The 25,034-nt window shown below is 40.1% G+C and overlaps 1 protein-coding gene across 1 annotated transcript in view; it reads right to left on the bottom strand.

The window, feature by feature from the left end:
* ASB4 (ankyrin repeat and SOCS box containing 4) overlaps positions 1–25,034 on the bottom strand; it is a 56,074-nt gene that overhangs the window by 9,889 nt on the left and 21,151 nt on the right. The window contains exon 3 of the mRNA XM_029957209.1: positions 403–893. Within this exon, the coding sequence (XP_029813069.1) occupies positions 403–893 (491 nt within the window). The remainder of the gene's footprint in view (positions 1–402; positions 894–25,034) is intronic.

The following is a 25,034-nucleotide window of genomic DNA, read 5'->3' as shown; positions in this document are numbered from 1 at the left end:
TCACTTCTTTAACTGCTACCATGGCCCTGGCACTATGCCAACACTTCTCAAATATTATCATTGCATTCTCAAAACAAACTTATGAGAAGGCTATTGTTTTTAAAAAAGTTTTTTTAAAGTTTATTTATTTTGAGAGAGACGGAGTGAGCAAGAGAGGGGCAGAGAGAGAGAGAGAGAGAGAGAATCACAAGCAGGCTCTGCACCATCAGCATGGATCCCAATGTGGGGCTTGAACTCATGAACCACAGATCATGACTTAACCCAAAACCAAGAGTCAGGCACTTAACTGACTGAGCCACCCAGGTGCCCAGAGAAGGCTACTATTATTCCCAGTAAAGTGAGCTGAGACAAAGCCATCCTTGGAGTCTCTGGGGACTCTGGCACCTTCGGCCATAACCTCACCTTGTGGAACTGTGGAGGGTATATTCGAGCAGCCCCATGGTTCAACAGTAGTTGGTAGCAGATCTCGGGCTGGGCAGCTGGGCGCACGGAGGTGACCTTCAGCACGTACTGAATGGCAGCGCATCCGTTGATATCCATGAGGTTGGCTTCAGCGCCGGCCTCCAGCATCATGTGCATGAGCACGTGGTCACAGTTCCAGGCTGCCTTGTGCAGCGGAGATTTGAAGTCATCGTCCCTGGCGTTGACCTCGGCTTTGTAGTCCAGCAGCATGCGGCAGATGAGGTGGTGCTCCCTGCTGTACTCCTGCTCCTTAAAGCGGAGGGCCCAGTAGGTGGCGATGGCCAGAGGGGTCTCCATGTGTGCGTTCACACTGTCCACGATGGCCCCGTGCTCCACGTAGAAGGCCACCAGCTCCGGGAGGCCGAAGTGGGCAGCCGTGTGCAAAGGCGTCTCCTCATCCTGGTTGTTCGTCTTCATGTTCACGTTGGCCCCTGGAAAGGGAGATTGAGGAAGACAAGTAGGCAAACATATTTTGCCATTATTCCCCAGGTTCGAGACTTTTTTTTTGCCGCCTCCCTTTCAACCTGTGATTGCCTTACGAGATCCATTCTTTCCAGGGTAACTTGTTGGTCCCCAGGGAAGCCAGGCGTTTGACACAACAGTGCCATCTCCTGGACAACCAGCAAATGTACCGGGGCTGGGGTGGGGTAGGGAGAGACAGGAGGATTTCCGCGGGAAAGCTGGAGCGCCCCTCCCTGGGTTGTCATTCTTACCCGAAGGTGGACTGAGAAATACGTGATTCCTGTAACTAAATAGCTTTTGTCGACAAAATAGCAAATATCACTGAAAAGAGACCTTTAAAGCTCAGGCAGTTGGCTTTAAAAATCATCATTTTCTTTGAATATTTCACAAAATCAGGCCTTTCTCTTCCAAAGCTGGGAAACGTGAAAGTTTGGTCCAATCAAACTTTGGGAACTTGCCCAGCTCAGACCGAAAACAGCAGGTACTAGAGCCATCCAAGTGTAAGGCCCCCTTGGACTACAACTGGGGAAAACAAATACACAAACACAGTGACCACCAAACTAGCCTGAAGGTCCCATTTTGCTTGGAAAGGGGTAGAAGGCAGTATCATAGAAATACTCATTGAAAGAAAGACAGTGACTTCAAGGCATATTTGATTTAGGGTTGATAATGGCTGTTAGAAATACAAATTTGTAGTACTTGGAAAGCCCCACAGAAATGACTTAACAAAACCTAATTATTCCAACACACCAGGAAACTGAAGTGAATTTTATTTTTCTGATAGAGAATGTTAAGTACTAAAATGGTTAACTTAAGAACCTGAAATTTTCTTTCTCTGCCTAATTTAATGCGGTGAACGCAATGACCCCTACGGGCCTACTCTATAATCAGTTCTACTGGAAATTTTTATAGCTACTTCAAGTAGAAATCTGGAAAGGTATTATTATTACTATTACTATTATTATTTCAGCAACTAATACTTAATATGCACTTACCACGTGCATCGTTCTGAGCTAACTGCTTTCCATATAGTGCCTTATCAAATCTTTTTAGCAACCCTTTGCAATAGGTGCAATTTTTATCCTAATTTTACAGATGAAGAAATTTGTACTTAGAGAGGCTAATAACTCCATCAAGCTAAGAAGGAATAGAACGGAGGTTTGAAAGCAAACAGCCTGCCTTCAAAATCTCTTACTACTGCACCATTCTACCTCGTTTTTCTAGAAGATGGCTTTTTGTGCGTTGCTCTTTTGGTATTTGAAAACTCGAAAGTAGCAGAGAAATCACATTGCATTTTGCTAATTTTTTAAAAATCGGTTTTCCACGTATTGCTCCTTTATGCCCCCCCCCCTTTTTTATGGCATTTTCTGGTCACGTGGAACCTGCTTGAGAAAGGCAATAGTTTCACAAACATGTTCAGTATCCTGTACAAAATCAACCCCCAGGGAGGTTTCTGAGAGCGCATTGTTCTATAAACTCTGAGGCTGTGTGTATTCCCAACTTGCAGAAAGCAGAATTCGAACCAAAGATGGTCTTGCACAGAGCCGTCTGGGTTCATCAGTATTCCACCCCTGAGAAACTCTGGGTCAGGTGTCTCTTCAGGTCAGCCCTTCTTTGCTCTGTAGGGAAATGGAATGAATAAGAATGTCTTCCGAGAAGCCAAATGCGGGGTCATTTCAGACACTGGAGAATTTCCAGTAAGGAAAGGAATCAAAGGGTCAGGATGAAAATTTTACAGGCCAACGTGGAACAAACCACATCCTTTATTTTTTAATGTACTTGGACATTTACAATTGATCCTTGACCTGGTGGTACGAGTAGGTGTGCTGCATAGTTTTCTTTTCTGAATAGGAGATCTTTACTTTTATATTTGGATTGTACCTTTGACTAACTTTTCCAGAGAATATATAATGTAGGATGATCTGAGTACTTTTTTATTTTAGATCTTGTGATTTATTCAAGAAATTAGACACCATAAATATAAATTCCTGGAGCCTTCTTTTTCTTCTGAACAAGAATTTTTTTTCTCTATAGTTTATTGTCAAGTTGGTTTCCATATAACACCCAGTGCTCATCCCAACAAGTGCCCTCCTCCATCCCCATCACCCCTCCTCCCTTCTCCCTTACCCCCATCAGCCCTCAGTTTGTTCTCAGGATTCAAGAGTGTCTCCTGGTTTGCTTCCCTCCCTCTCCCCAACTATTTTTTCCCCTTCTCCTCCCCCGTAGTCCTCTATTAAGTTTCATTTGTTCCACTTATAAGTGAAAACATATGGTATCTGTCCCTGCCTGACTTATTTCACCTAGCATAACACCCTCGATTTCCATCCACATTGCTATGAATGGTCAGATTTCATTCTTTCTCATTGCCATGTAGTATTCCATTATGCAATGGATAGATAAATAAACCACATCTTCTTGACCCGTTTATCAGGTGATGGACATTTAGGCTCTTTCCATGATTTGGCTATTATTGAAAGTGCTGTTATGAACATTGGGGTACATGTGCCCCTATGCACCAGCACTCCTGTATAACTTGGGTAAATCCCTAGAAGTGCTATTGCTGGGTCATAGGGGAGTTCTATTAATTTTCTGAGGAACCTCCACAATGTTTTCCAGTGCGGCTGCACCAGTTTACATTCCCACTAACAGTGTAGGAGGGTGCCCTTAACAAATATTCTTAATGTGAAAATACAATGTGGGGGCACCTGCGCGGCTTAGTTGACTGAGTGTCTGACTCAGCTTAGGTCATGATCTCAATGGTTCGTGAGTTTGAGTCACGCGGTGGGCTCTGTGCTGACAGCTCAGAGCCTGGAAACTGCTTCCGTTTCTGTGACTTCTCTTTGTTTGCCTCTTCCCCAGTTGTTCTCTCTCTCTCAAAAATAAATAAACATTTTTAAAAAAAGAAAGAAAGCAAACACAATATATTACTTTCCTAGCACTGCCGTAATAACAAAGCACCACAAAGTAGGTTGCTTAAAACAACGGACATGTATTCACAGTCCTGAGACTGGACATCTGAATTGAGGCGTGGGCTGGGTTGGCCCCTTCTGAGGACTTTAAGGGAGATTCTGTCCCTGCCTCTCTCCCAGCTTCTGGGCATGGCCATCAGTCCTTGGCGTTCCTGGTTTATAGGGGTGTCACTCCAATGTCTGTCTCCATCTTCTCATGACCTCGTGTCTGTGTCTGTGTTTTCACATGGCTATCTTATAAGGACACCAGTCATACTGTGGTAAGGGCACATCCTGCTTCTACTCAGCTAACTACATTTGCAACAACCCTATTTCCAAACAAGATCACACGCTGAAGTATTGGGGATTAGCACTTCAACATGCAGGAAACCTTGCTTTTGCAAGCATAATTGGTTCCAGAAACATGCCTTGTAGCCCAAAACACTCATATCAAAGTGCATTTCAAGAACCATCGGCTCAGTTGTGATCACGTGTCATTCAGCATCACATACTACTCCTATTACAGGACATCACTCGTTTATCAAGTCAAAATTTATTAGGAATGTTTGTTCATCTTGCAGAACACTCACAGAACAAGTTACTTGCAATCCAAGGTTTTACTTTATCTTCTTTTGGGGAAGGGTGATACAATTCAACCCACAACATAAAAACATGCATTACATAATATATGAAGATATATGTGTATAACTTAAAAAATATTGTTAACCCATCACCCACAGAATCATATCCCAGGTCAGGAAATAAAATACCTCCCAGAGCCAGAGAAGACCTCCACTTTCCTGTTGTCTTTTCCCATTGCCAGAGGAACCTATTATGCATTTCTTTAGAGTTTTGCCACCTTTGTATATACCTCTAAACAAGATAGGTTCATTTTTTTGAACTTTATATACATGAAAAAATAAACACATATTCTTCTATGACTTGCTTCTTTCATTCAACATCATGTTTGTGGAATAAGCTATGTTGTGATGTTTATCTCTCTTTTGTTCATTTTATTGTGTTCTGTCTCACTGTGCAAGAAATCCACAGTTTATCCATCCTATTGGTGTTGGAAATTTCTAGTTCAGGCTATTCCCAGTAGAATAGCTATAGGACTGGCATCCTTATAAGATTTCTTGTACATTCTTGTACCCTGGTGCTCAAGGGCAGGGGTTCTATACTTATGAATGGAATTATGGGATCATTGGGTATGCATATCTTCAACTTCCATCCAAGTACTAACCAGGCCCGACCCTGCTTAGCTTCCGAGATCAGACGAGATCGGGCGCGTTCAGGGTGGTGTGGCCGTAGACTGCATATCTTCAACTTCATTAGGCAGGTCCAGTTTATGCTTCCATAGGCCATGCATGAGGCTTCTCGTGAGTGTGTGGTATTTTTGGTCTCTTTAATTTTAGCCAATCTGCTGGGTGCATAGTGATTTGTCGTTGTGTTTAAATGTTTGTTTCCCTAATTAATAATTAATTTTGACAAATTTAAATATTTTTGCTGACCAACACTGCCTTTTGTTTACTCTTATAAGTATTTTCATGTTGTTACAAAATTACCTTAAATGTCATTTAAAAGTAACTACCTAATAGTAACTACATAACTCCATGCAGTGAGTTTATCCAACTTTTGGATATGAAGATGTTTCCCAAAATTTAGACCTTATAATTAATGCTACAAGTAATAAATTTGAATGAAAATTTTAGGATTATTTCTTTGGCGTAAATTCTTCCCCCTACCCCCACCCCAGAGTCAATAAGCTGAAATGCGTGAACTGTTCTAAGAACTTTTATGAATAATTGTCAAAAGGCATGTAACTCATTGATGTGTAGAAGTGATATTTCACTCACCAGTATGTTGTTATATAATTTTAATTTCTTTCTTTTTTTTTTTTTTTTTTTTTTTTTTTGCTAGTTTGGAAGTAAAAAATGTTCTTCTTTACAAAAAAATCAAGGGGCACCTGGGTGGCTCAGTCGGTTAAGCGTCCAACTTCAGTTCTGGTCATGATCTCATTGTTCATAAGTATGAGCTCTGCTTTGGGCTCTATGCTGACAGCTTGAAGCCTGGAGCCTGCTTCAGATTCTGTGTCTCCCTCTCTCTCTGTGACTCTACTGCTCACGCTCTGTCTCTCAAAAATAAATAAACATTAAAATTTTTTTAATCTAAATTCAATTTATTAGAGTATGAGCACTTTGTCTGTAATTATTTTTTTAAATGCTTATTTATTTTTGAGAGATAGAGAGACAGTGCATGAGCAGGGGAGGGGCAGAGAAAGAGAGGGAGACACAGAATCTGAAGCAGGCTCCAGGCTCTGAGCTGTCAGCACAGAGCCCTATGTGGGACTTGAACCACGAGATCATGACCTGAGCTGAAGTCGGCTGTTTAACTGACGGAGCCACCCAGGTGCTCCTTTGTCTATAATTATTAACTAGTGATATTTCTTCTTTAGTAAATTAATTGTCCAAAGTTTTGTCCTTTTATACATTAAAACCTTTGTTTGCATTTATAGGACTCCTTCATTAAGTTAAGATGTAGGCCTACATTATCATAATTGCTATACACATTTTAACTCTTTTATTTTGCTCTTTCTTAAATACAATGATGTTAACTCTCTTTTCTTTAAATATTAGAATGTACTGCTCCTCTCAAAGGTAGCATTGCTATCCAGATTAATTATAATTTTAATAGTTTTTTTATAGATTTTTAAAATGTTTAATATTTGATTCATCTGGAACTTATTTGGGTGTAGGACAACAACTTAAGAAGAATTGACATTCTTACCATATAGAGCCTCTTTGTACAGAAACCTGATCTATTTCTCCAAATGATTTTCTTCACACTCTGTAAACTGCACCTCCCAAAATTTGCAGCAATTTTCACTCCAGGGGATAGATTATTTCATCCTGGGGTAAATTATTTCTGGAGTAAAGTAAATTTTAATGAGAGAGGGCCCTTCATGAACTTTTTAATCTATGCAAGATGATCTCCAGGAGTACTCTGGAACGGTAGCAAGAGAGACAGACCCAACTTCTAACTCGTACTGCTTGATAAAGAACAAGGACTTTGCAGATTCTGTCTATGGGCGAAGAAGACAGACATTTGTGTGCACTGAGAATGGGATGAAGAGAGAGATAGAAGAAGAATTTGAACAGAAAGAGTGGTTGCTGGCCTCAAAACTGGCCAGGCCAGAACGTAGGGAAAAGATCGTACTAAAGCCAGGATTACAGAGGGACAGAGTGCCAGTCAATACTAAACTTTTCTTCTGCTCTCCCATACCCTGTGAAAGTTTCATTAGCCTCCAACAAATAGAATCAATGTCATCAACCTTAGTTTTGAGCCCTCTCACATTTTCTTTTCTTTTCTTCCTCCCCAATAAATTTAAATTGCCTCTAAATGTCCATCACCTGATGAATGGATGAAGAAGATATGATATATATATACATATATATATGTATATATATATCCACACAATGGGGTATTACATGGCAATGAGAAAGAATGAAATATGGCCATTTGTAGCAAAGTGGATGGACCTCGAGGGTGTCATGTTAAGTGAAATAAGTCAGGCGGAGGACAGATACCATATGTTTACACTCATAGGTCTAACAGGAGGAGAAACTTAATGGAGGACAAAGGGGAGGGGAAGATGGGAAGAGAGTTGGGGAGAGAGAGGGACGCAAAACCTGAGAGACTATTGAATACTGAAAATGAATGAGGGTTGAAGGTGGGGAGGAGGGGGGAAAGAGGTGGTGGTGATGGAGGAGGGCACTTGTGGGGAGGAGCACTGGGTGTTATATGGAAACCAATTTGACAATAAACTATTTAAAAATAAAATAAAATAAATAAATTGCCTCTAAGTGCCCATTAGTTAGATTGGCCAGTCATCAGTGCTGCATCACCATTGTGGCTCCCTCTGCTGGACTTGACTACTCCGTACAGGCTACAACTTGGCCGTCAGAAGCATCCTCTTCAAAAGCATCCACATTACCCCTAACTTCTGTCACCTCAAGAGCTACATAGAAGTGAGAGCAGAGAGCGAGTCTCTGTCACTGCAGAAACTCACTTCTCTATCTTCCCAGACTCAGGGAATCCACATCTCCCACCATCTCCCTAAGCCAGCCCTTGACTTCCTTCTGTCCTAATGGGTTTAATTTCTCAAAGAGCCTGTGTGTGAGTGGGGAGATCAGTGGTGAGGTGGAGGACAAGGGCCAGGTCAGCACTTCTCAACCCTGTAACACAGCCTTCCCAATTCTTCACAAAAATCCGCAGATAATAACATCCACCTTATATCTAGTCTTTTAAAAATAAATATAATGCTTAGCTAACCTATAAAGGTAAAATGAAAGTAATTTCTAGTAATTAGCACTACATACTTATGGTTGTTACACATACTGTAAGTAAATTATAATGTAGTATAAAGTTCAATATATTAATGACATCCTGGATGTCATAATGAAATAGTGATTTGCTTGAGCCCACATGTAGAACCTAACAGCTACAAATTTGGACACAGGTGTTTTGTATTGCAATTCAAATACCACAAAGGTCATTGCCATAATGAATGTTATTCCAAAATGAGGAAAAACATTGGTAAAGTTTCTGAATAAATCAAAGCCCAATCTTGCCTTGATTTATACCATAACTGCTTTCTTGAAAATATTCATACTTATTTAAAATTCAGAAGTTATTTTGTGCTTAATGCAAAATGGAGTTAGGTTAAAAATCTACTGTGTTACTACATCTAAATATCTATATTTAATGTTATATCAGAACTAAGATGTTCACGCATTATGAAATAATTCAAACATACAGAAATTTGTGAAAAAATGATAAAAGACATCTATATATCACTGCCCAAATTTGACAGATTGTAATTTTTGCCATATTTGCTTTAGCTTTATTTTTTCCAAGACAAAATGTTTCCTAGACAAAGAAAAAGAAATCCAGGCTCATTTCTCCTTTCTTTGCTTTCTTTCTCCACTGGAATAACTACTATCCTAAAGTTAGTTTTTGTCATTCCATTGTAAATTATTTTTCTTTTATAAGTCAAATGTGTACTGAAAACCACAAATATACTACTATTTTGTGTACATAAAAACTATATAAATGGTATCTCACCTTTCAGCCTGCTTTTATTTTCAACATTATGTTTTTTAAAATTTATTTTTAAATGTTTATTTTTTAATTTTTTTAGTGTTTTATTTATTTATTTTTGAGACAGAGAGAGACAGAACCTGAGCGGGGAGGGGCAGAGAGAGAAGGAGACACAGAATCGGAGGTAGGCTCCAGGCTCTGAGCTGTCAGCACAGAACCCAATGTGGGGCTTGAACTCACAAGCCGTGAGATAGTGACCTGAGCCAAAGTCAAACGCTTAACTCACTGAGCCACCTAGACATCCCATAATCCTTCCTCTTGTCTTTTTTTTAAGTGTGTTTATTTATTTTTGATAGAGAGAGACACAGAATAAGCAGGGAAGGTCAGAGAGAGAGGGAGACACAGAATCTGAAAACAGGCTCCAGGCTCTGAGCTAGCTGTCAGCACAGAGCCAGATGCAGGGCTTGAACCCATGAACTGTGAGATCATGACCTGAGCGGAAGTCAGATGCTTAACCCACTGAGCCACCCAGGGGCCCCAATCCTTACTCTCTTAATGTTTGGTCTTTCACCATGTTTTAATTCTTCTGTTGAAATATTAAAACATTTTTGCACCTAAGTCCCTACCCCTGAATTCATTACGTTAGCTCCACCATCTGCTTTATGAAATGAGGTCATCTCCAAGCTATCTCCCTCCTACACTTACACACCTCATTTCTGACAGACACGATTTATATTGTCAAACCTGTAAGATGATTATATTCAGTTTGCAAACCTCAATCTAGTCCTCAGGGTTCTGTCCATGATTACTGATAAAAGTTTTTCAACCAATAAACAGTATTTAAATGATTATGACCTAGAAGTTGAGGTCACTTTGGCCTCTAACTAGAAATGCGGAAACATGAGCCATGTGGCAATGCGGCTGGTAATCCCCAACCACGGCTGGCTTTGCACAGAGCCCCTCATCGGGAGGGCCCACATTCGGTTGAATGCTTTACTGTCACCATCTTTGAAATTCTTAGTGATTTTTTTTTTTAATAAGAGGACTACATTTTCATTTTGCATTGACCCAACAAGTTGTGCAGTCTGGCCTTTTGCCAGCCCACACCAGAAAAATCAATGTGAGTCCTTACAGCCAGGGCATGATATGTTATGAATCCCTTGCACCAGTGGGAAGGTTTTGATTGACTACCTGCTATCTAAGAAAGGAAAAAAGGCAGGATAGTAAGTAAACTTTATTCACCTGCTGCCTGAAAGGTAGCACCTCAGTTAGCGCATGCTGGGGTCCTGAAAATGGTGAGCTGACCCACATGTTCAAGGACATCAACATGGTGGCATAGGTGGCCAGTGTGTGTCCCTGAAGGACAGCAAGGAAAACAGGAACTCATCCCTTGGTTATCCTACCTACCATTTGCCCCCCACCTTCCTCAAATGTATTAGTCTTATCTGGGGTTGATAATCTTGTATATATTTCCAAAAATAATACAAGAGATTCTTCTAAAACAATTTTGACTAAGACATTTGATTTTTTTTTATCACCGAACTATAGTTATTTTAATTTATTTCTTTGTGCTTATTGGTTGTGGTCCTTTAAATATCTGCCAAATCCAGAAAGTGGCCAAGTTAGATTCCTAGAAGAAAGAACTTTCCCAGCCCTTCTTATCTCTCCTCCCTTTCTCATTCCTGCACCAGCTCTGCAGGGGCTTGGAACCCATTATTAGTATAATGGGTAAGAAGAGATAGAAGTGCAAGATGAGGAAAGAGTACCTGTCCCTTCCCCCACTGGATGCCTCCAGTCTGCAGCAGACTTGAGCAACAGGAAAGGAGCGTTTAAGTCAAGTGTGAATTATTAGCCCCAGACATCCGACTTTTAAGTTGAGAGTGACTTTTGAAACTTAAAGTAACTATACAACTTTTTCTCACCTAAACATTACTGGAAATGACATGGACCCACCTGAGTTTTCTTCTGACAGTAGGGGAGACACCAGACCCTCTGAATAATTTAAAGAGAAATTGATTATTAAATTTAATAATTTAAACAAACAGAATTCTTTTATGAATAACATCCCATGGTTTTTACATGATCCAGTTAAAAGTCATGTGACTAGTAAATTTTCATGCAGAGCACCTTTGGCATATTTTCTAAGAACTCAAATACATACGACTATTTTTCTATTGTCATCATACATTTAAAACAACATTGAAAGAATGTAGAATTTTCTCCACAATATTCCATATTTTTGTTCTACTCTTTTTAAAACTAAACATTATAGAGTAATGAAAACCACTAAATTTTTTGTTCCTTTAAAAGCAATCTGCTTTCTTTTATTCAATCATTTGTACACTTTTACTATTTTTTTGCTGTTGACTATGAATATTTTATTTAAGATGTATCCAGGCTGAATTTGTTTTCATTAATTTTGCTAGGAACCAAACTCACCCATTTCAGTTCCATGTGAATAAGTGTTTTTTATTTTAGTTTTAGTTTTTTATTATTATTTTTTTAATAAGTGTTTTTTAGACAAGAATTTTAAATTGTTAAAGTCTTAAATTTTAGACCAATTTAACTGTTCATCATATTAAAAAAGAAAATATTGCTTTATTATTGAAGACTATAAAGCCTTTATTTGGCTTAAAATTTTCATCACCCACTAATTATCAAGTTATGGTCTTTGATAAGAAACTCAGTCTTTTAAACCCCAATCTTCAAATGTAGGCATGAACACATGATAAATTATCCATGGCTTTCTCTTTAACATCACCTTGAAAAAATTATGGTTTTGAAAAAACATGGTTTGAAAGAAGTCTTGAGACAGGGTGAAAGGTATATGTAGTCTATGGTTATAGCAGCCTACAATGTGTATGAGAACACAGGGAGACATGGAGAAAATATAATCATAGGCCATAATAGGAAGGGTTTGAGAAAGAATTTGGTTTCGTTTATTAACTTCAGGTAGAAATTTAGATTCCTCTCTAGCTACTTGTTTTGTCTGAGATGTCTTCATCCTTTTCTGCTTGAACGTCACCTGCCTCAATTTGGCCATGCTAGGGCTTGATTAGGCTTTTGTGCAGATAAAAGACAGCACATTTGTTCTGTGTTCTTTTATGAAAATATTAATAATGTCTGCTATTTTTCCAGCACTCCCTAAGAGTTTTACATATATTGTCTTGCTTGTTATTAACAGTAAGCATTCTTTAGAAACATCTATTATTCAAAGGTTAGATTTCTTTTTTCATATTCAGGGCTTTTCATTTTCTGTGTGTTCTGGGATTGTTTCTCAAGTCTGCTTCTTTGTCAAGGATGCAATTTTGTGCAGTGTCAAGTTTGTTATTAACTGTCACCAAAGCGTATTTTCAGTTGGCTGCTTTGTTCTAGTTTCAATTTTGCCCTTTCAATCTACAATCTATGGCAAATATATTTTCCTGTATCTTTCATAGTCTTGTCTTAAATGAAATCTTAAATGAAATACCATTTCCTGTAAAGCCCCGTTTCTCTAATACTCACATTCTCCAGGGTCTGGAGTTGAGAACTACCTTTTTCTAGATCAACAACGGTCTTCCGAACCATTACTCTCTCGCCCCTGTGGACAACCCTTCACCAGTTAAGGTTTATTATCACCCAACAAAGTTACTTTTTAATCCCTTCTTATCTACAATCTCAGGAGCTCCCAATCACTCTCCCATTTGCAATGAAGAGATAGGTATCTGGCTCAGTCTTTCTTCTATCTCTGTCCTGACACCATCCTGCAATACCCTTGCAGATGTGCCATCCAGCACGTTCACACTCACAATTCCTAAATCTTCTGGGGCAGATCGTATCACCATCACTAAAGACCTTATTGGGCCTTCTTGCAGCGGCCCCCCTGTTGAAGGTTTCTGCCCCTCTGCCCTATTGCCGGCGGTTTGAACGACTGATTCTAATTGCTCAGCTGCCATCTCTGTCCTTTCTCCAGCGAGGGCTGTTCACTTTTTCCTTGGTTGCCGGTAGATTTTTAAATTTTCCTTAGGCCAAGGTTTAATCAGGATAGACAAATTATGCTGTTGTAATTATGCCACTCACACCTTCGTGGCTTGATGCAATAAAAGTCTATTTCTCGCTCTTAACAATGCCTTGCAGTTCCAGAACCCATGACCTCTGTTTGAGCTCTCGGGAATCCAACCTACATCTTTGAGGCGTCCTCACTCCCACAATACCATGGGGGTAGAAATTGACTTTAAAAGAGAGTGTGGTCTTCCGCAAGCCTGGAGGGGAAGAGACCTGGACACTGACCTCACTAGTTACTTCTACCGCAGCTGAACGGAGTTTCTGTGGGTTCCAGTAAACCATCAAAAATGCAGACCAATTTAATACTTACCTTTACCTTCTCTCTTTCCTTTTAGAGAAGAGGTATCTCCCCCAATCCCAGACAGATGCCTCCATCTTTGCAATTGAGCATGCGTGCCGCAGTGAAATGTTGTTCCACGAGTGGTATCTCTTTACTGCCCGTCACTTCTCTATCAACTTTTTGCCATCATCGAATAAGCATACTTAAGCTTCTCCCAACACTTGTCTCCATTTTAAGTACCCTCCTATTTCTTTTGATCTCTTTTTAGCCAAACTTCTTGAAAGTGAAGTCAATGCTTTCTGCACCATTTCCTCACCACTTATCCGCTCAGTACATCACAGGCTGCCTTCTACTCCCTCCACACCCCCCGAGCTGCTCCGACAAAGTTACCAGTGGTTTCCAACTGATCATTCCCATCTACAACTTTCAATTTTCATCTTTCTACACTTCTCTGGTATATCCAATAGTGTTGACAATTAACTTCCCTGGAATGTTTTCTTCTCCCTCTCTGGATATTCCTTCATTATTTTTTTTAAATATTTTATTTATTTTTGATACAGAGAGAGACAGAGCATGAGCAGGGGAGGGTCAGAGAGAGGGAGACACAGAATCAGAAGCAGGCTCCAGGCTCTGAGCTAGCTGTCAGCACAGAGCCCGACGCCGGGCTCGAACCCACGAACGTGAGATCTGACCTGAGCCGAAGTCGGAGGCTTAGCCGACTGAGCCACCCAGGCGCCCCTCCTTCATTATTTTTATATAATTCCTCTTCTTCTCATCCCCTGGACTGTATTATTTCACATTGGGTCCCCTCATTTTCTCCCTGGACTTCTTACTATGCATGGCTTCCTTGAGCAGTCATAACTACTGTTTTCATTTCATCTATGAACAGATGACTCTCAGAACTCTATGGGTGACCACATATCTGACAAGGGACCCATCCTTCTCAGGGTTATATGGCATGTTATATCAATGTTTACAAAAATTGATTCTGTACTAACTAGGTCATAAACTCATCTTCCCAAATCCCAAAAGCCAGGCATCACTACAGACCATTTTGTTGACCACCACACAATTAGCAGTTAGTAACAAAAAAGAGGAATTTAATCTGAAGTCTTACAGATTAAGGGCACATTTATAAATAACTGATGGGTCAAAGAACAAATCATATCAATTAAAATAGTGTTAAATTAATAATATATTAAAATAATTAATGATAGAGAACCCAATTCAAAATGGGCGAAGTATCACTATGTAGAAGATATATAAACGGTCAATAATCACATGGAAAGATGTCATTAACCATCAAGGAGATGCAAATCAAAACCACACTTGGATACTACCTTATACCCACCAGGATGGCTATGGTCAAAAAGAACAATAACAAGTGTTAGCAAGGATATGGAGAAATAAGACTCCTCATACATTGAAGGTGGGAATGTAAAATGGTGCAGCCACTTTGGAAAATAGTATGGTGCTTCTTCAAAAAGTTGAACACAGGGGCGCCTGGGTGGCTCAGTCGGTTAAGCCTCCGGCTTCGGCTCAGGTCAGATCTCATGTTTGTGGGTTCAAGCCCCGCATCAGGCTCTGTGCTGACAGCTAGCTCAGAGCCTGGAGCCTGCTTCAGATTCTGTGTCTCCTTCTCTCTCTGCCCCTCCCCCTCTCATGCTTTGTCTCCCTCTGTATCAAAAATAAATAAAACATTAAAAAAAAATTTTTTTTTAAAGTTGAACACAGAGTTCCCATATGAACTGAATAATTCCACTCTTGTGTATATAACCAATAGAAATGAAAACATATGTCCACACCAGCATTTGCACTGGAATGTTCACAGCAGAATGATTCATGAGAACCCCCAAATGGAAACTATCCAAACATCCCTCAACTGATAAGCAAAATGTGTGATATCAATACAATGGAATACTAGTCATCAACAAAAAAGGATTGAAGTCCTTCTGTTTTTCTTCATTGTTTCAAAAAACACTGGAAACATTATGCTAAATGAAAGAAGCCAGATACAGATGACCACATAGTGCATGATTCCATTTATATGGAAAGTGACAGAAGAGGCAAGTACAAGGAGACAGAAAGTGGATTAGTGGGTGCCTAGGGCTAAAGGGTGGGAAGGAGGGCCTGGAGGAAAATGGAGAATGATTGTTACAAGGTACAGGTTTCTTGTTAGGCTAGGAAAGTCCTAAAATTGTAGCAATGATTGCATAACTCAGTGAAAATACTAAAAGCCATTGAATTGCAGACTTTAACTGGGTGAATTGTATGCAAGTGAATTCTCTTGCAATAAAGAAATACCTGTTAAGAAATATCTGAGCAGTCTTGAGCTGACTTCTGAGTTTCAGTCCTGTATGTACAACTGCATTCTGAACAAATCTATTTGGAGACCCACTGAGCCCTGACATTTAACAGGTCCCAAACTAAACCCCTTTTCTTTTTAATCCTCGCACTCATATAAGTTATATTTCAATAAATAGTGCTGCTATGGCCCCAGCAAGTCAAACTGAAAGTGAGAAATTCACCTTCCATCCCTCTTTCTTATTCATGCTCCTGCCACATCTCATCAATTGTCAAGTGTTGGCACTATTACTTGTTTGCACATCTTCTTCCATGTGCTGAAAGTAATGTATTTAAAATGCATAACTGACCATATTGCCATCTCTCTTAAAGTCCTACAAGAGCTTTGGGAAGCCTGGGTGGCTCAGTCAGTTAAGTGTCTGATTTTGGCTTATGTCATGATCTTGTGGTTTGTGGGTTCTGCCCCAAATTGGGTTCTGTGCTGACAGCTCAGAGCCTGAAGCCTGCTTCAGATCTGTGTCTCCCTCTCTCTCTCTCTGCCTCCTTCCCCCACTTGCACTCAGTTTTACTGTGTCTCTCAAAAATGAATAAATGTTAATTTTTTTCAAATCCTCCAAGAATTTTCCATATTCTATAAGATATGGTTTCAGCTTTTTGTCATAAGAGAGAAAACCATCCAAAACTCAGTCTCAACCTCTGTGACTTCTTCCTGCTATCTTTTGTCTCAAACTTTGCTTTAATTGCTGAGCAATCCTGTATGTAGTTCTTTGCAAACGCCTATGTGCCTTTGCTTGTGTTGCTTCCTTGACCTGCAATGCGCTTAATTTCTTCTTTACTCATCCTTCAAGTGTTGGAAGCCATTTTCTGAAGTCACTAAGTCAAGAAAACTCCTTGTGAGGTAAGGCGGGTTTGCAAGGCTCCTGCCATCAGATGGCGACCAATGTCTACCCCCCACTCAACTATTTTTGCTTGAGCACCGACCCCCAAAGCATCTTGCTGACTGATATCAGGAATGACTTGCCTCCTTTATCCTAAAAATATGCTAGTTTACCTTGTGAAGGAACTTATAGGAATTTATTCTTTTGTGTTTATGGGAGCAAATATTATATTTCTCGAGAAACCTGTTTTACTTCCCCTCAAGAAAACAGGCTATTGACCCCTGCTCACAAAGAACTAACTCTTGCCTTGGCTGTGCTAAAAACATTGTCTTGTATTTGAATGCTAAAGATACCTTCCTTCCCTATATGATCAGCATCTAAGTCACCTACATCAATCACTAATGATTGCATTATGCATGAGTCTTCTACCAATCTATGTTCTGGAAAATTTTTTACCTACCAAAGAATTTGTCATCAGAAATCATTATCTAAGGCAATTGCCACTTCTGTTTTGTACCCCATACATTTTTTATCATAAATAAAGCTGACTCTCAGTCAATGCAGAGATGCCTGCCTGGTGATCAGAAAGAAACTTGAGGCTCTCTCACTCTGTCTGGCCCACACTGTCCATCCTTCAGGGAGCCCTGGACCAGCTACAGCAGGACTCCAGCATTCAAGTTCCAGTGCATATCTTCCATAAAGAACTTTCCTCACCCCAGGGCTGTACTATTTGTCCCTCCACTATAAAATTTTATTTTCTGACTCTAACAAGTAACAGATTTGGGTGTATTTTTCTTTACTTTAAGATCCTTGAGAGCAGATGCTATTTCTATTTGTTTTTGTGTCGCTAGTGGGTGGCATATTCATCCATTCAATAAATATTTATAGAGCCCCTACTATGGACCTGCTACAGTTCAAAGCTCTGGGAATACGCCAACAAGTGAGACAAGGTACCTAACTTATGGAATTCATATGTTAGAAAAGATGAAAAAGTGAACTCACATATAGGGATGCCTGGATGACTCAGGTGGCTAAGCAACCAACTCTTGATTTTGGCTCAGGTCATAATTTCAACAGTTTGTGAATTCAAGCCCCTTCATAGGGCTCTACTTTGGATCCTGTCTCTTTCTTTCTGTCCCTCTCCCACTTGTGTTCTCTCTCTCTCTCTTTCAAAAATAAATAAATAAACTTTAAAAAGTTAACTCATGTATAAAGTTGCAGGAAGAAAAATATGAACCTGGAGGCTGTGATGGAAGATGATAAGGGAAGAAGATGAAGTATTTCATGCAAAGGCTCTGAGGACATGACATTGGTGTGGCGCAAAAGTAAATCGTCTGAAGAGCAGGGGGAGGGCTTTCCTGGCAAAGGAAACAGCAAGGGTACAGCTTCTGAGGTAGGCAGGATCAAGGTGGATGTTTTCAGAAAACACAGAGAACATAAGCATCAAAAGAAGTGAGGAAAAGAGGGAGTGATAGGAAATGCCATTGCTAGGGCCAGCCTTGACCAGAGGATGTTGGGCTCAGCAGAGCACAGAAAAGACTTTAGATCATACACTAAGTGGGAGGGGAAAGCTTAGGGAGGGAAATGGTCTGATCTACCTTTTGCAAAGATCACTAAGGCTAGATGTGTGGAGAGTGGATGGTAAAAGAGGAAATCATGACAGAAGGGGAATTTTTGAAAAGTCTGCTATCATAGTCCAAGAAGAAATAATGTGGCTTGGGTTAGGGTGGCCCCCGTGTAGTTAGCTTGTAGTGGTCAGACTGGAGATATTTTGATGGTACCAACAGGTCTTATGAGGTGTGAGGGTTGAGGGAAAGTGAAGAACTAAAGGTGGCTTCTAGGCTTAGAGCTTGAACAATGGGAAAAGCAGAATTGTCATATGTTATGATGGAGGGAGAGGCAGTAAAATGTTTCAATCTGGACATGGTTAAGTGTGAGATGTTCATTCAACATCTAGTGGAGATGGGTTATACGTAGTTGGATAAATGAGCTGGAGCTCAGAGAAGAGGGTCAGGCTGGGAGATACAAATCTGGGAGTGAACCCCATTTGATGGTATCTGATGCCATGGGACTAGATAAGATCACCCAGGTGAGTTGAGAGGGGAAATTATGTTTTCGACTGAGCCCCAGGGTCCAGCACCATTTAAAAGTGGAAAAGAGAATCAAGTCCAGGAATCAAGACTGAAGAAAGCCAGTGAAGAAATAGAAAAATGTCTTGGCTCTATAAATGCTTATTAAACCAAGCTGTTTTTCACACGGTCTCTTCTCATAAGTTTTTTCTTTAACAGCTACCTGTATTTTTTTTTAAATATATTGAAAACAGGAAGCAAATATCACAAACTATTTCCTTCTGTCTACTGAAGCGAATCTTTTTCATATCAAAGCTTATCTGCCAACTCCTCAGAATATTGCTTCTTATCCCTGGGGATGCAGACTTTGCCTCATACAGCCCATGTTTATTTATTCTTATGTTTATTTTTAATTTACTGAACCTTAAGGCAAAGTTATCTTTCTAGACATGAACAATCCAGACGCAGGCACTGAGCTCAGTCACCTTATACTTACTTTATTTTTTATCTTTTTAATTAAAAAAAAAAACCCACATTGATGAAAATTTAGCCAAATAACCATAGATAAGACTGAATAACTCAGACTTGGGGAAATATACTATTATCATACTATTTTGCTTTAATCTTTATGGGCTCATGAAGTCAGACCGTATCTTAGGATTGGGGATGGTGTTTTGCTGACGGGAATGAATGCTGCTATTGTCATTCAACTGAAAAAGAGGTTAATACTTGGGAAGTTTTGGGGGTTGTTGCGTTTTTTAAAGGCCAGGAATTTGGAGAGAGAGAATAATGATTTCTTCCTCTACCCAGGGACAAAATTCTGTTTGTTCTGGAACAAGTGGAAGCCTGGACCAGACTCAGGGGTGGAGCGGAATGGCCCTGGCTGCATGGAGGCGGCTGGAATGAGACAGGAAGATGATGAGAAATGAATGGGAATGGTACCCTCTCTCCTGAGGCAGAATTCGAGGGGGAGGGGGAGAAGCCAGTGGGGCATTAATTAGGTTAGCAGAAAGCAACCGCATGAGGAGACATTTGCCAAGCAACAATGGGTCTTCCCTGACCAGTGGCAGCAAAGCAGTAGTGATGAAGCCCATCTCAGAAGCCAGCATTCGGGACCAAGAGTGAGGATTCCTTTAGTCCGGAGGGGACATGTGGCTTCCTTCTACCTCCAGTAGCTTACAGAAAGAACGGCTTGACCACAGGTAAGTCACTCTGTGGATTCATCTAAGGAAAGGGAGTTTGGGTAAAAGACTTCTTGCTAATACAATCTGTAGAAAATTAGAATTATTCTACCCAGGGGTACGTATGTGTGATAGCGTCCATGTCCAAGCTGAGGAAACCAGATGTTTGACTACATAAAACTTTAGGACAGGCCCTGAGGTTGAGGAAAGAAGGAAATTATTCCAGCCCCTCCCCGCCAGCTCCCTTTGCATTTCTGCCTTTATCTCAGCCCCTTATCTGTTTAGGTTTTATAGAGGCCCTGCCCCCTTCAAACTTTGGAGGGAATTAAGCAGAGGGTTTCCATTTGTGTCTATTTCTCACAGAAAGGAAGTTACAGAATTATCCTCTCTCCTGAGTTGTCAGGGTAACGTTCCTTCCCTGTGGGCCAGAATATTTTTCTTAGACTCCCAGTTGGACTTCTTCTTTATCATCTTCATATTTGAGAGCTCTATAAGACAGGTAGGGGCTAATCATTTGAGAATACAAGATCTTCTCTAATTCCTGACATGTAGCATGCTGTGAGTGGTATTCTCAATGGATTTAGGCTGCTAAGTTAAGGGGAGGAAGAATTGGTACACCCTAAATCTAGACACTGAATGTGTGCGTCAGTCTCTTTCTTTAACTCTTGGGGAGGGCCATCTGTCTTGTTTTATTTAAGAGGGTATATACCATGTGGCATCTTATCAAAAATGTACAACCCAATCCATTCCCTTTGAAGATGTAATTAATAGAAATTCCACTATTCTTTGGCTTATAGTTCATTTCACCTCTTTAGCTTATATAGTTGTTGCTAAAGGATTTTGGGCTCAATCTTAAGGTACTTTTATAGATATTTAACTGAGTTGGGAGAGGCATATTAGCCCAGGTCCGTGTTAGGCCGGAAGTACCCTGGTCTGGCAAAGAAATCATAATGTTGGAGAGATAGTAGTTCAAGTATCAGCTAGGAAGCCCAGGCTGAGGAGAGAAAGAAATGGTTCAAGGAAGGGCTGAGAGCCTTGAATACAAGAGGAGGTGGTCCCAGAGCTGTGAAGGTGAGTCTGGATCAGGAAACTCCAACACTGAAACCCATCCCCAGGGATGGAGCTGGGGAAATGGTCCCAGACTGAGAGACAGATGACCATGTCCTAGGTAGGGAATGACTAGTATCACACTAGATAACAATAGTTATAATGGATAGAAGGTGATTGTATTAGTTTCTTACAGTTGTCATAACAAATTGCCACAGATTCAGTGGCCTAAAACAACAATGAAATATTATCTTATGGTTCTGTAGGTCAGAAGCTCAACATAGGTCTCTGTGGGTGTGATGGTCAATTTTATCTGACAACCTGGTTGGGCCAGCGTGCCCAGATATTTGGTCAAAAATTATTCTGAATGTTTCTATGAAGGTGTTTGTTGGATGAGATTAATGTTAGAAACAGTGGATTTTGACTAAGCAGATGATGTGTGCACCTCAGCCAATTAAGTTGAAGGTGTGAACAGAACAAAGACTGACTTTTCCTAAGCCGGAAGAAATCCTGCCAGCAGACTGTACTTCTTCCCTGGTTTCCAGGCTGCCAAGCCCACTCTGTGGATTTTGGACTCATACCTCTACAATCTTGTGAACCAGTTCATTAAAAGGAATCAATCAGTATTTTCCCCCTGCCCCCTGTCGATTCTGTTTCTTTGGAAAACTCTAACACAGTGGGCTAGGATCAGGTATCAGTGAGACAGGGCTCGTTCTGGAATTTCTAGGAGATTCTGTTTCCTTGCATTTCTCAACTTCTAGAGGCCACCTACGTGACTTAGCTCATGGCCCCCTTGCTTCATCTTCAAAGCCCATGATGGAGGATTTAGTCTCTTTCACAGGTCAGCATCTTCCTTCCACAGTCCCATTTCTTCTGATCACAGCCCAAAAAAACGTTCTCCAATTTTAAGGAGGTGAGCCAATTTGCATAATTCAAAATCAGCTTCTCATCTCAAAGCCCTTAATTCAATCTCATATGCAAAATCCCTTTTGCAATATAAGATAGCATATTCATCAATTCCAGGAATCAAGATGTGGACATCTTTGGAGGGTCATTATCCTGCGAGATAGAATTTGCCCTCAAATCAGACACTAGAGGCAAGACTGATGTACTCAGGGCTGAGTTTAGTTCCTGCTTCTGGCCAAAAGCCCCAGTTGCACTTTTCTATGTCAGTATTTCCCAAAGTCTATTGTGTGGCATATTAGCACTGTGAAATGCATTAAAAATAAAGACTCTGTGGTTAAATAAGTTTGTAGATCTCTGTATCTTTGTATATCTACAATTCACATTACCACATGAAAGATTTGGCAAAGTCCTCAGGTGAAGATTTCTGTCTAATTTAATATGTTTCCCCAAATTTATTTGACTAAGGAACTGTCTTTTTATAATATCTAAATTAACATCCCAGAATCAATGTTTAATACAATGGACTTTGGGAAATGCATTTCTAAACAATACAAAGGTAAGGGGTGGGGAAGGAGTCACACATGAAAATTCACAACCCTTTTTGAATTCCCTAGAATCAGCTTGGATTATTGTCAACATCCCCATTTAGTAAATAAAGGCTGAGATCCCAAGGGGTTAATTCTTGCCCTTACTCATAGATAGTGAATGGAGGGCTATGGGGAATCGAAACAAGGAAATTTGACTCCAGCACTTGGTTCGTAAGCACTATACTTGAATGCACCTTTTAACATGGAGCCGTATTGGAGCCCCTTGGATTGAATACCACCACCCTGCTTTAATTGGCTATGGTGGGGAAGGAGCCAGCGTTACATAACATAACAACCTAAGCCGCTTCTTCAGGGGCTGTGTACAAGACAATTCTAGAAGTCGCTGAGCGAGTGTCAGGTTTACTGATTGACATGTCCGGTCTGCAGTGGAGACGGATTACAGGACAAGTCGACGGCGCAGTCCTAAAACTGTTAACACTACGGGCAAGGATTCTAAGTAGCGCAGGGGAGGCAGCACCACCTAGTGGAGAGACCAGGCGCACTACATGGAGATCGTTTTGTCTTCAAAACCTGTTCTTACCAGCAAGCAATTTGTCTAAAGCTCAGTGTTTTCTTCTGCAAACGGGATAATAGTTGGACCGCATACAATAACTGTGAGGATTACGGCAATAGAAATGCTATAACCGGTTGTTGTTACTATTATTATTAATTATTGACTTGAGGCCGACTTTTTCTTGGGGTTCTTATTCAGTCCTTTCCTTTTGCCCTCACTCAGTTAATTCAACGTCACTTGCAAGAAATGAATTTGCTTCCTGCCCTTACCACTCTGTTCTTTGGCCCTCTTAATTGAAGAGTGTTTCTGAGGGCTGCTGGGACTTCTGAGGCTGCAAGTAAATGAAAGAAAGCTCTAGGAGCTTCCCCAGAAGTATTGAGCGCTCTATGGCTCTCAGTGGAAGCTGGCTAATACCTCTTCTGCCTACCGGGGAGATGTTTTATCTCAGAAAAGAGAGGAGTCCACTCTGTTCTGATTAACTTTCTAATTAGCAAAAACTTCTTCAGGAAAGTGGCATATGCTCGATTCTTAGCTTCCAATTCTGATACTTCTGCCATTCCTCATATTTGTATGTTCTCTTGGTTAGCTTAATAGAAAACTGAGCTGGGAGCCCCAGATTCTTGTTTGATTCAACCATTTTACCTCCAAATCTGAGCCCTTGAGTCACCTAAAACAGTTCAGATTATCTTCCATTACTTATTACTTTTGGAGATTATGAAGAAAACACTTGCATTTCTGCAAATCTATAAATCTAATATCTTTGACTAAATGGTGTTTAAAATGTTCAGGGGATAATCCAGTCCAGGATCCTCTAAGTAAGAAACAAATTAGAGATGTGCTGACAGAAAAAAATATATAAAGTAGTGCAGGCCCATGAAAATTTTACCCTTTAATTTCTGGCTTCAGATGTTTCTTGTTATAAAACAAAGATAACATACCCAGACCGAAAACTCACAAAGCAAGTCACATTCGGCCTTTGACAGAAGTTAAAGTAGAGAGAACCGGTCAGAGAAACCCTTAACACTGACAGGGAAGAGAAGGTTGGAATTAACACTTTCCCTCTAAATAAGCCCTGGGGAGCCATCTGGGGAAGCAATAAGCACCCTGAATTAAAAAAAAATAGGCCTGGTATAGTCATATATGTGAAACTAAACAATTAGTATTTGGAGAACAAAACTCTGCTGACAGCTAAGTTCAGTGACAAGGTGATTTAACTTGCACCAAGTTGTTTCTGTTTATTTTAAACCTTGCTGTATCACATTATTAGAGGCAGAAATTAGAAATTGATCGGTGTGGCTTTTAATTAAAGAGTTTAATTTTAAGGAAAATGAATTAATGGATTTTTAATATATCTTTTTCAATCATTTTATCTACACCTTTGCTGGAGCAAATCCAAAAACAAACAAACAAACAAACAAACAAACAAAAACCCACAAAAAACAAATAAAGTCATTAGACCTAGAAGACAAAGAGCAGTTTCTGTGTTGAGGGTCTGCCTTGCAACTTCAAGCCTTCCACGCGCCAGGAAATGCAAAGTGGGCATAAACAATTGCCCTGGAGGGACTCATTTTGGAAGAAGCATTGACAGTTCTTTACATCTTTTAATTAAACACACTTCTAATATAGCCAGCTGTCTTCTCAGTTTCTTTTCAAGAAACGCCTTTAAAACCATCTAATGGTAGTGAATGTTTTCAAGCTAATGGGATTCGAACACAGCGTTTATCCTTCTCTTTTACATAGGCAACGGCACCTTCGGACAAACTTTTCTCCTAATTTTTTAATTAGCCAAATGTTCCAGAAAGATAAGCTGTATACAATTTTCAGCAAGGCGTAGTGGGAGCCCCATGGACCCAAACCAGACAGAACTGGGTCTGCCTGAATCCTACCAATTTTGTGAACCGGGGTCTTATTTAACTGAGTTTCTGATTCCACATCTGCAAAATAAAGGGAGTAATATGCGCCTCACATGGTTCTTGCAAGGATTAAATGAGACATTTTATTTTAAAGTACCTGACATGCCACATCGTAGATGCTTAATATATGTTATTTTCCTTTCCATTTTCCCCTTCATATGCATATATACCAGCAACATCAATTTCCTTTATATGTAAAGCTGATGCTGTTAACTTTATTAGGCTAGATTTTCCATTAAGCATTTATTCTTATTCATTAGCTAGGAGGACTGACGCACAAAGATATTAAATTATTTACTCAAGTTTAATGAATGAAATTGAAAACCTTTTTTCCCCTGC

Source organism: Suricata suricatta, chromosome 2 (genome assembly GCF_006229205.1).
Source record: "Suricata suricatta isolate VVHF042 chromosome 2, meerkat_22Aug2017_6uvM2_HiC, whole genome shotgun sequence".
Classification (NCBI taxonomy): Eukaryota; Metazoa; Chordata; class Mammalia; order Carnivora; family Herpestidae; genus Suricata; species Suricata suricatta.
Note: the sequence above shows the minus strand (reverse complement) of the source record. Positions and strands in the feature narration are given on the sequence as shown.